Raw genomic sequence first — 12,048 nt, 5'->3', positions numbered from 1 at the left:
AAGAACAATGATGCCTTTTATCTCTCTCTCTCTCTGTGTGTGTGTGTGTGCTTATTTTATAAAGCTCTCTTAGCTATAACATTGTCATTAGGGATGAATCGACAATAATGATAAGCTAACATGGCTCTGGTACTTATGTCCAAAAATTATTTTGAGTTATATCTATATTGATATTATTTTCTGACGATCGGAGCAAATATATATATATATATATTTGGAGCCTGCTACTAACCAAGAGAAGTTGTAATGACAATAAGGACGAAAGGGCGCAGATATTAATTATAGTGCAGTACAGCACATCACAGCACATCACAGCACAGCACATCACAGCACAATAAAGCACAATACAACACAATACAACATAGCGGTATTAATATCCTAAAACTCTAAAATTCTTCGTAACCATAGCTACGAAAAAAAATATTAACCTGCTTTTCTTTTTCTTTTTCTTTTTCTTTTTATTCTTATTCTTATTCTTATTCTTGCAATTGCGGTAAGTAAATATAACAAGCAACCTAAGTGTCTATACTTTAATATCTATATCCACACACACATATATAAAGAAGTACAAATAGGCTTCATGGACATAGAAAGTGGTAGTTGTACTGTAGTTGTAGCTGACTCTATACACTGTTTTGGACCTCCGCATTTGCTCGAGATTGATGAGTGAGTTTGATCGAAACTTCTATTCTGAGTCAAAGCTGCACTTCGTTTATCTTATAAATACATGGCTTTTACCGGAGGACTATAAGCTAATCCAATAAAGTAAAATAAATATAAATATAAAACCACCTTCCACAACAATTGATTTTATTTTTTTGAAGCAAGTGAATTTATCATTTAATTGTCCTTTCAAAATTATAATAACATTGAGTTTTTGGGTTAAATTTCACAGGACAAATATTTATACATATAGGCTATTTTTTTTGGGGGTAAAACATATCACAAAAACATATTTATACATTTCGATTTTTTATATCACTAAATTTCCGTTGCAAAATGAATAAATAATTTATGCAACTAAAGAAAATAGTTGTAAAACAACCTGGAGAAGGACACTTAAAAGAATCAGAACCGGAGCCAGAGCCAGAGCCAGAGCCAAAGCCAGAGTCAGGGTTTCAAGACCCAAAGCCCAAGGCTCAAGACTCAAGGCCCAAGGCCAAAGGTCAAGCCACGTTTTACAGTGACGCAACATTATATAGCGGACAATTAATTTTATTGCATGTCGTTGATTCCAGGGGAAAAAAACGAGAAAATTTACAGTCAAAAAAGAAAAAATATTTGACTGCAGAGTCTGTCTTCATACTTGCACAATCACTACCGTTGCCATCATGCTTAGAAACATTGCTGCTCGTGTTGCTCGTCCATTGACAGTTGCTGCCGTCTCGCGCGGTATTGCTCCTGCTGTGAGTATTATAATACTTCTTTAAATATATACATATATATGTATATATAGATAAATTGAAAAAAAAGTCAAATACAAAAGCGCACTACAAAATAAAAATAAATAAATAAATAAATAAATAAACAAAATAAACAACAACAATGTAATAAGAAATTGAAACAGAAAAAACAAGTGAATTTCATAAAGAAAGACAATAAACTCGAAATTACCAGCAAATTACAATAACAAAAACAAAAAACAAAAACTTGTACTATTCACGCCAAAGTACCTCCCAAAGAAAAAGAATGTATATACGATTGTATAACAATTATTAACTTTCTTCATTCTCGCTTCGTTTTCTTTTCTACTCATAAAAGGCTCGCCTCAACCTTGGTGTTGTTGCCCAGGCTGCTCGCTTTGCCTCCTCCAAGCCCTCCACCGCAGAGGTCTCTTCTATCCTCGAACAGCGCATCCTCGGTGCCTCTGCTGAGGCTGACCTCCAGGAAACTGGCCGTGTCTTGTCCATTGGTGACGGTATTGCCCGTGTTTATGGTTTGAAGAACGTCCAGGCCGAAGAGATGGTTGAGTTCTCCAGCGGTCTTAAGGTAAATAATTAAATTAATTATAAAAATAAAATAAAATAAAATAAAAGAGAAGAGAAGAAAAGAGAAAGCACAACTATTGTGCACATACATATATAAAAATATAAATATTAACCTTGTAATTAATTCATAATCTTTTAGGGTATGGCCCTCAACTTGGAAGCTGACAACGTCGGTATTGTCGTCTTCGGTAACGATCGTTTGATCAAGGAAGGTGACACCGTCAAGCGTACTGGTGCCATTGTCGATGTTCCCGTTGGTCCTGGTATCTTGGGTCGTGTTGTCGATGCCCTCGGTAACCCCATTGATGGTAAGGGTCCTCTTGAGACCGTTGGCCGTTCGCGTGTCCAGGTCAAGGCTCCCGGTATTTTGCCCCGTCACTCTGTCAACGAGCCCATGCAGACTGGTATCAAGTCTGTTGATTCCATGGTTCCCATCGGTCGTGGTCAGCGTGAGTTGATCATTGGTGATCGTCAGACCGGTAAGACTGCTGTCGCTCTTGACACCATTCTTAACCAGAAGAACTGGAACAACGGTTCCGATGAGTCCAAGAAGCTTTACTGCATCTACGTTGCCGTCGGTCAGAAGCGTTCCACTGTTGCCCAGTTGGTCCGTACCCTCGAGGAGAACGACGCCATGAAGTACACCATCGTCGTTGCTGCCACTGCCTCTGAGGCCGCCCCTCTCCAGTACCTCGCTCCCTTCTCTGGTGCTGCCTTTGGTGAATGGTTCCGTGACAACGGTCGCCACTCTCTTATTATTTATGATGATTTGTCCAAGCAGGCTGTTGCCTACCGTCAGATGTCCCTCTTGCTTCGTCGTCCCCCCGGTCGTGAGGCCTACCCCGGTGATGTCTTCTACCTCCACTCCCGTCTTTTGGAGCGTGCCGCCAAGATGAACAAGGCTTTCGGTTACGGTTCCATGACCGCCCTTCCCATCATTGAGACCCAGGGTGGTGATGTGTCTGCCTACATTCCTACCAACGTCATTTCCATCACTGATGGACAGATTTTCTTGGAAGCCGAACTCTTCTTCAAGGGTGTCCGTCCCGCCATTAACGTCGGTCTTTCCGTCTCCCGTGTCGGTTCTGCTGCCCAGACCAAGGCCATGAAGCAGGTCGCTGGTTCTCTCAAGCTTTTCTTGGCCCAGTACCGTGAAGTTGCTGCCTTTGCCCAGTTCGGTTCCGATCTCGATGCCTCCACCCAGTTCTTGCTTAACCGTGGTGCTCGTCTCACTGAGCTCCTCAAGCAGCCCCAGTACACTCCTCTCTCCATTGAGGTCCAGGTCCCCATCGTCTTCGCCGGTGTCAACGGTTTCCTCGATAAGTTGCCCGTCGGTAAGGTTGTCGACTGGGAGAAGGACTTTGTCAGCTACGTCAAGACCCAGCACCAGACCGAGCTCGATGAGATCCGCACCAAGGGTGTTATCTCCAAGGAGTTGGATGCCAAGCTCCGCAACATCTGCGAGACCCACGTCAAGACCTTCTTGTAATTTTTTTTAACTTCTCATATTTTTTATTATCATTAAAAAAAAAACAAGACAATCACTACTAGCATTTAGCATCTTCACATTGGCATTCTGGCCTAATGTGTTGCTCTGGTAAATAACTATGTATATATAAAAAACAAACAGTGAAAAAATCTTTTTTTGAGGCTGTGATCTCTATTTAATGCGAGCATTGAGTGAGTGTGAATGAGAGAGAAGTTTTGGTTTTTAGCTTTTGTTTAATTGGCACGCTAAATCTTTATTCTTGTGTAAAGATTGTTTTTTTTTTAAAAAAAGAGAGTTTAGTAAAGGGAATAAATAAGCAAGAAAGTAACCAAGATAAACCTATTATATGATATGGGAATATAACAGAGACATGTAAGGTATGTTTTTCTTTAGATATGTTGTGGAATCAAACGATATAAGCAAGAAAGGAATAAAAGAAGGAGAAAAAACATGGATGCAAAATATATAATAATAATAATAATAAAAATAAAGAACGAACAAAAGCAAATCAAGCAAACTCTTCAGGTTCAGGTATGTCGCTGGTAAGGACTTCAAGTGCTTTCCAATTGTCGACCGATTTGCGTGAAAAGCGAAGCTGGTCATGAGTGTAGTTTTGGTACAGATGAGCTACAAGGGCATGCTGCTTGTGGATATAAGAGAGTTCGCATGAAATGCTGTAACGAATATGAATGTCGCGCTGTTGTTGCCATGTCATCTTTTCATGATCCTAAAACAAAATAAATATAAAAAGTGTGAGCAGAAATTCTTAAAGATTCTTAAAAGAAAAGACGTGTGAGTTGTAACGGACGTACCGTTTTGATAGCTAGATCCAATCTTTCGACTTCGCTTTCCAATCCAGGGACACCTCGATTTTGATTAACTTTGGCGTGGTTTGCTGAAAGTCTTTTTGCGAGAGTATCGATTTGATTGACAGAAAGTTTCGGCTTACGGTCCATGGTTTCCTGAAAACACAATCACACACACAATTTGCGTGTGAGAATCAACAGTCCAATTAACACATGGCAAGCAAAAAAAGAAAAGCTAAATTAAATCAAATGTTTACCTTGAATGAGACTAAAGTGTCCCGGTATTGCTTCAAATCTTCCAAAACGCTATCAATGGAACAAGAGACTTGTTCTTCCGTAATCGAACCAGCCTTTTGCATATGTTTTGCCACCGATTCATAGCCTCGAACAACTTGTTTGCAGCCATGGCAATCAGGAACAAAGCATGTGTTCTCTGTTTCGCTTATTTTACTATAAATCACACATGTAAGCCAATTAACATTTCTCTTAAATAGAAATAATAATAATAATAATAATAGTAATAACCTTATAAGCATGACATGACATGCCATGAACAGCAACTTACTTTAAGGCAATGCTATACCGCACCATCTCCGTTCCGTAAACTTCTTGTAATTTGATCATTTTCTCCATCATAGCGCACATATTGTGATAATGTTCAACCATCTTTGGCAATTGCTTCTCAAGTTTCTCGAGGCGGTCTTCTAGATCGCGGGGTATATACGCCTCAAGTGAATTTGTTTCTGGATGAATGCGTACAAACTCTTCATCCGTCACAGGAGGGTTAGCTTTTCGCCAGGCCAAGAGTTCCTTTAAAAAAACGAGTTAGTCTGCAGTAATGAACATATATCTTCTCTTTTGTTGTTGTTGTTTTCGCTATCCTACCGATGGTTCTGTCAAAAATCTGTCAACAACTTCGTCTTTTTTGAGAATTGGATGTCGCACAATTGCATGAATGAATCTGTTCAAACCCTTTTTACGTGCTTCTATAAACACATCGTCCTCTAAAATATACACACAAAATAATAATAATAATAATCAGCTTTTTTGGCATTTAAATCGTCATCCACCAAGCCAGACCTACGTGCTCCAAGTTTCTTTGGGGGCAAATTAGGGATTAAACGGAAGGGATATCGTTTCAACAAGGTTTCCCACAACCAATAAAAGTCACTATAGCGGCGCAAAACAATCGACTGACGCTTCTGGCTTTCTACAACGTAGTTGACATGCTTAAACAGAAATCCTTCCTTCTCGGGTGCGATGGATAACTTGATGACATCCAAATCTTTGAACCATTCAAGTGTTTCTGCGATTGGCTTTATGTCGTGAGTGGGCACGAAAGAATTTCCCTTTAGATCTCTCGATAAATGGGAGTCCTGGTGAGCAGCGGGATTTAGTGAACTCATACTTTGAGTACGTCCATGGCTGTTGTTTAGAGATGTATTTTCGTTAAGTGACGTATCATTATGATTATGATTATTATTGTTGTGCTGTGATAATGGGCCAGTTGAATTTGGGCCATTGTGATTTGGTGGCGTGAGAATGACTTTCCAAGGGTCATCCATTTGCTGCGTCTGGTTAGCTGGAGGAGGCAATATCTGACGACTGTTACGTTTTATGTGGAATTCATTGAGTTTTGGCAAGGTGGGGATTGGCAAATCTGAGTCAAAAATAAATAAATAAATAAAAAATTATATATTATATATTAAAATAATAATAATAATAACAGGCATATATTGCCGTGTTAATTGCAATTTAAACCCTATACACGTGGTGGAAACAAGTATAGTAGTATTATATATACATCATTAAATACATACCATTACGATGCTGGTAGACTGTCTGTAAAGATATTTCTGGAATATTTTTTTTTTAAAAAAAAACAAGTATCAATATCTTTTGACTACAATAGACACCCGATAGAAGCTAACTTTATATATAAATATTTACCCATATTCTTTTGTGCACAGGCAACCAAAGCAAGGGCTGTGTTGAATTCGTTATGAGTGACATAAAGAGCTCCGGCAGGAACAGCAGTGTGAAGGACCTATATCATGATTATAATCATTTTAAACAAGTTAGCACCACAAGTTGCAGGTAATAAGCTCCGTTTCATATTTCAGCATAACAAATCCCCACCTCTCCCCCTCTCTCTCATCCCCCCCCTCTTTTTTTTTTTGGCTACATTTTGTCTGGACATGATTGTACCTTTTCTGTTGCACGAGAAGGAAGAGTGGCAAGAGAAACCACCTTACCGAGCGCCTCGAGACTGACTCGATCATCTACAGGTCCAGCCCTCAGGTACGCTGTATCATATATCTCTGGCAATTCAATTCCGACTGTACACATAAACATACATACAATATGGTAATACATGTTATCATCAAGCACACACACAGGATGTTTCAGGGGTGGTTGTTCCTTGACAACAACAACAAGAATAAGAGGAAGAGACAAACCTAATACGCTGGCAGCTGTCACTTCTGATCCTAGGATATTGTCCGCAACAGCATCGTGAGTTCCAAGACCTTGGCGCATGTCAGCCACAGGATCAAAGGCATTTGAGCTTTTCCAAGGATCAGGATCTTCGCCAAAATGAGAAGTATAGATTGGAGATGACATTGATCGACTCAGAGAAGAAGGAGTGCTGAGTAAGTACCTTGACGTCCCGGGGTCAAGGAACCCAGACCGAAGCACGTCATCCTCATCGAGCATGGTGGACATGGAGAAAGAGTAAAGAAAAGAATGAGGTGAGGAGAAGAGGGAAAGGAACAAAAACGGCTGTTGCGGAGGTCAAAGCCCAGAAATACTCATTCAAGCACACCAGCGCACAAGCGCACAAGCGCACAAGCGCACAAGCACACAAGCACACAAGCTGGAGGACCTTCCGAGTCCAAATAAGATGACGTCGAAGGAAAGACTATTTCCCTTATGCAAAACGCGAGAAACTATGATGCCTTTTTTTTTATATATATTTTATTTTTGGATTTTTTTGTTTTTGTTTTTGTTTTTGCTTTGTTTCCAAGGCAATTTATAAGACGCATGCAACTTCTATACTTTCTTTAGGAGCTACGTTATATTGCTTGATTTGCCAAATAAATAATGATTGAGAATCGAATAGTCGAAGCTGGGGGGCACATGGAGCAAGAAAATAAAAATAAAAATCGGCGATCGTAGGAAAGTAGGCTCCGCAATGGATGACAAGACAAAGTACACAACATGAAAATGCCAAATTTCTTCTTCTTTTTGTTTTGTTATTGGAAACAAATCCAAACAACCAGCTTCTGACTAGTTCCATCAATGGTTACTTGACACTATTATTAGAAAAGTCTTATTAAAAGAAGAAGAAGGGAACGCAATAAAGCATAGCCTATATATCGAGACAAGCCCAGGTATGAATCACAAAGCTGTATGCGCATAAACTAAATAATAATAATCAAACGCGAATTGAAACAAGATGATGGCATGCATTTCAAGAGAGGCAGAATTGTGAACGCTCCCAAGCTGTATTATTCCTACCCATTAGAGATACTTTGAAAAGACAGAAAACCTTACCAGACCTGTACTGTAAGCTGGGTGAGATATAACAGGACATTTAGATTTATGTTTGTTTGTTATTTGATACCAAAGTAGAGCATTATACACTTGGCTCAAGAAAACAAAACAGAAAAATAAGGGGGGTGAATCGGCTCAGTAATGTGTTAACTTTAAGGAACTCTGACCTAAAATTTGGGAGGTACTTTGATCGAATGATATTGATATAAGCTTAAATAAGTCTAATTTCAATAAGTCTCTCGGTTCTTTTTTCAGTAATTTGACCTTGATGATAGAATTTAGATGATAATACTGTTATTTGAAGTAGGATATATCTTAGACCGATATACAGACTTCAATATTGTGTGTTTGAAAGAATCTTGTAGACATGGATTATTTTTTGGTTTTTGGTTTATTCTTTTACATAATGTACATGTAAGATCCTGAATTACAACAGATCTATACTTATGCATGCCCTTTCTTTTTATTTCTTCTGTTTGGTTTCATCAATGTTGTGTGACATAAACTCTGACGGGTACTTGCTCTTCACATTAGTCCCGTAACGCCGGTGCATTTACAAACATGTCACTTTCTTTAAATGTGACTCCAAACAGACATATAATTTTAAGTATGAAAATATTAGAAAAAAAGAACATAGCAACATTTTTGATGATATTAAATGTAGCTTATAAGCAGAGATTATTTAAAAACTAAGCTTTCGTCTAATTTCTTAAAGTTACAAATGATCGCCTGCATAGTAAATCAATGTAGTAAGAAGGTTGAATTAGACTTTTAAATATCAAGAGTATATATATATATATATATACATATATTTTGTATAAGGTGCTGGTATTAATATCCTATTAATTTGGATATAGGGTGTTAGAAGTAATCATGAAGAAAATATTTAAAATTAATTATATTCGATAATATACACCTTTTTAACATGCTTTCTTTCTTTCATAATTTATATTCCCACCTTTGAATTTCTGTTTGTCTATATATATATATATATATAATTGTAAATGCTTAATATACGGTTGAATCAAAGAAATAAAGAAAGTATACTTTAAAGTTTACCAACTGTGTATTAATTAATGAGAAACACCAATACAATAGCTATCTTTTTTAACTTCTTGGATAATGCAAACAATAGAAAACATAGTCAGGTACAATTCTAATAATAATAGTCGCAATGCTGTTTAATTCAATTATATACAAAATAAAAAAACCAGTAAGCATATGCTGCGAATCGTTCTTTCTTTTTTTTTTAAAAAAAAGGGGGACTATTGATTGATGATATGTACAAGAAGAAAGGCTATCGTACTATAGGGGTTTCCTTATCATACTACTCGAGTGTGATGTAGAGTGGGCGTGTTCATTGCTGAGTCTATGGGTTTCATATGAATTTTCACTGTTTATACCGCCTTCATAATCTTTACGAGCATCTTTAGAAGCATGGAAACGAGGGGCACCCAAGGCGGTTACGTGGCTTTTGTAGTCTACGACTAGTTCTAATGAAATTTTCTTTTGATATTCAAAGTGAGAGTCTATGGTATTTGTTGGGGCGGACGATCGTTTGCTAAAGCCTGATATGCTGTATTTATCAGGGCTGTGACTTAGGTTTCCAAAGCTGCTGCTGTTCATATCTACAATGGACGAATTTCTTTCTGTATCACAGTCTCCTTGTAACAATTGTAGGTCCATAGGTTCAATATTTTTTGAATTTTTTGAATTTTTTGAATTCTTCGAATTTTTTGCATGGGACAGTGGAGGGTATGGGTATATCGGTTTTCCATTAACGAGGCGTGGAGTAGTGGTGTATTGAAGCTCATTAGGCTGGTTTTGCCCAATAAACCCAAGAGTTATGCTCAATTTTGGGCTATATTAACAAGCTAGTTAGCACCATTAATCTTGGTTATGCTTCGGTAAAGTCATACATACGTCAAAATTACGGCGACCTCGCAGATAGTCAATGCGATAGGAGCGTTGAATAGCCAAAATACACATATAGCCTGAGATGCACTTTCATTCATAATTATCTGGTTGCGAGCGCCGCCATATATAAATGATAGGAATGTGAAGAAAAAAAGAGCAACAATAGCACCTATTACAACTATTTTGACCTTTTTTTTTAAAAAAAAATTGTACCAAATTATTATAAGTGATCATTAACATGTGCTTCCCTAACGTTTTTCCGGCTTACCTTTAGAATGCCAGTATCAACACTCTCGACGTCTCCGTGATTAGCTACTCGCATTTTGCGATGTATTTTCAGTAATCGTATCAGTCGAAGCCCGGAAAAAGAGAGAATGATCATGAACACCATGCAATAGATCCCCCAAATAAAGTGGAGTGCGCGCGTAAAAATGTAAGCAAGCTCCAGGTCACCTCTTTCTGCAAAGACCCCTGAGCATATAGAGCAAATATTATTGGTAATAAAAGGAGCAAAGAGAAGTATGGTACAGTAGATATCCACATAACGAGGTATGCTGATCCATTGAGTGTATACTTTTTCGCTACTCTGATTAACGATATATTAATAAAATATGTGGCTACAAGCTTTTTATTAAATACAAGACTTACATTTGCAATTGTGTGAGCAATTCCAAAGAAGTAACAAGAAAAAGCTGAAATTCCAAACTGCCAAGGCAATTCATGAAAGACTATATATCGTAATTTATCATTCAAACCTATCTTCCTTGTCATTTATATCATATTTGCTTACATGAGCGGAAGACGAGATTAGGCGCAACGTCAGTGACAATAATAAGTGATTGTATTGCACGGACTAAATACATGGTAAGTAAATTAATAAAATAAAAGAAAATATACAAACTCACATAAATTATACAAAGTACTCATAGCAAGCAATGAGTCCACAGGTCTTGGTATGATACATCCAGATATAAGATCTTTTTCCCACAGCTTCTGATTCTTGTATCGTATACGGCGATATAAAATAGCAAATGCTTTAGATGTTGGAGAGTTTAATATATGTATATTTATGCCCATCAAAGGTAATTCTTTTTCTTTTAAAAAAAAGTCTATATATACATATACATATATGTAACATACATGTAACGGAGGTTATTAACGAAAAAACTGATCCACATATTAAAATATTTCGTATTTGGCTTTTGATAACGCAGTCCTTAAGACCTATTCGCCAGTCGCAATAGCATTTGTCGTTTTCATCACATAAAAGCCAATACACTGTTTGGTTTGGCTCTGAAAAGCGCATTACTTTTATATTATATCCTTAATCGGCAAGGTACAGGATCGGTAGGATAGGTAGTTAATTGAAGTATGTTGTTGACGTGAGTATGTAAAGACAAAAATAAAAGAAGAAGATCAAATGATTGCTAAAAACAGAAGACCAAAAGAGAAAGAGAAAAGAATGAAGAGAGAAGGGGAAAAAATGGCGCCAAAATAAATCAAGAATATTAGGTTATTCTCTCCACCTGAAAGTTGTTAAATTTAATAATAGTGAAAGTTATTGCGACTTGGTAGTGCAAGTACCGTCTTAGTGTAGGTAGTGCATGGCAGTTGATTTCAAAGTTTTAGGCTTTTGCGTTTTTACCACCTTATTTTTTGACCTACACTGGTTTCATTAGCTTCTATATACTATTTTAATCTTTTTCACAATATTTCTTAAAAATTAATGTCACACTATCATAAATAAGAATTCTATCAGAGAATAATGGTGCTTCTGAATTTTTATTTTAAAAAATGATAATTCCCACACAAGTATCTTTTCTCTCTCTCTCTCTTTCTCTTCTATATGTAATTCTGAAAATACTTTTAAAATGTGTATATCATAGTTGAAAGCTACGTTACCAGGCATCGTAAACCTGACCTCAATGAATAGTACCGTTAGAAACAATATAACCTTGAAATTAGTTTTCACGCTGTAAATACAAAAGCCTTTAGATACTTACTTGGATCTGACGGAGTACAAGTGGATAATTTTAGAGATCAAGGTAGGAAAGTATTTTATTTTTACGAGACATATGGCGGAAAATTTTGCTTAGAATCACTTCATTACCCAAGAATAGATTCATCAAACTAACTAATTCGACTTTTCACTCCAAAACCTTTCTGAATTAACTTTTTTTTACAATGTAACGAATTATATATATATATATTAAGTTTACGTCCCACTTTATATCAGTTTTTTATTATTAAAAAGTAAAATGGTATAGATGATAATGTTAGAGAAAGAGATACA

General features: G+C 37.0%; 3 protein-coding genes across 3 annotated transcripts; 1 reads left to right on the top strand and 2 right to left on the bottom strand.

Moving 5' to 3' along the window:
* Positions 1-1,331: 1,331 nt before the first annotated feature.
* On the top strand, positions 1,332-3,605 carry PHYBLDRAFT_178320 (hypothetical protein; the record flags this gene model as incomplete). Its single annotated transcript, XM_018437975.1, has 3 exons — positions 1,332-1,406; positions 1,792-1,989; positions 2,128-3,605. 3 exons carry the CDS (start codon positions 1,332-1,334, stop codon positions 3,475-3,477), a joined length of 1,623 nt encoding a protein of 540 aa, XP_018285557.1. The 3' UTR covers positions 3,478-3,605.
* An 89-nt stretch (positions 3,606-3,694) lies between these two features.
* Positions 3,695-7,009, bottom strand: PHYBLDRAFT_189007 (hypothetical protein; the record flags this gene model as incomplete). Its single annotated transcript, XM_018439595.1, has 10 exons — positions 3,695-4,204; positions 4,290-4,439; positions 4,541-4,733; positions 4,849-5,093; positions 5,169-5,287; positions 5,368-5,943; positions 6,104-6,139; positions 6,234-6,330; positions 6,492-6,622; positions 6,743-7,009. Coding segments are annotated over 10 exons (2,033 nt in total), but the record flags the coding sequence as incomplete, so codon positions are not given.
* Positions 7,010-8,368: 1,359 nt separating this feature from the next.
* On the bottom strand, positions 8,369-11,061 carry PHYBLDRAFT_69384 (hypothetical protein; the record flags this gene model as incomplete). The annotated part of the gene is made up of 9 exons (XM_018442089.1): positions 8,369-8,421; positions 8,797-8,814; positions 9,167-9,699; positions 9,762-9,943; positions 10,024-10,341; positions 10,404-10,483; positions 10,546-10,608; positions 10,661-10,864; positions 10,896-11,061. The coding sequence occupies 9 exons, from the start codon at positions 11,059-11,061 to the stop codon at positions 8,369-8,371; spliced, it is 1,617 nt and encodes a 538-aa protein (XP_018285555.1).
* Positions 11,062-12,048: the final 987 nt, after the last annotated feature.

Source organism: Phycomyces blakesleeanus (assembly GCF_001638985.1).
Source record: "Phycomyces blakesleeanus NRRL 1555(-) unplaced genomic scaffold PHYBLscaffold_29, whole genome shotgun sequence".
Lineage (NCBI taxonomy): Eukaryota > Fungi > Mucoromycota > Mucoromycetes > Mucorales > Phycomycetaceae > Phycomyces > Phycomyces blakesleeanus.
Note: the sequence above shows the minus strand (reverse complement) of the source record. Positions and strands in the feature narration are given on the sequence as shown.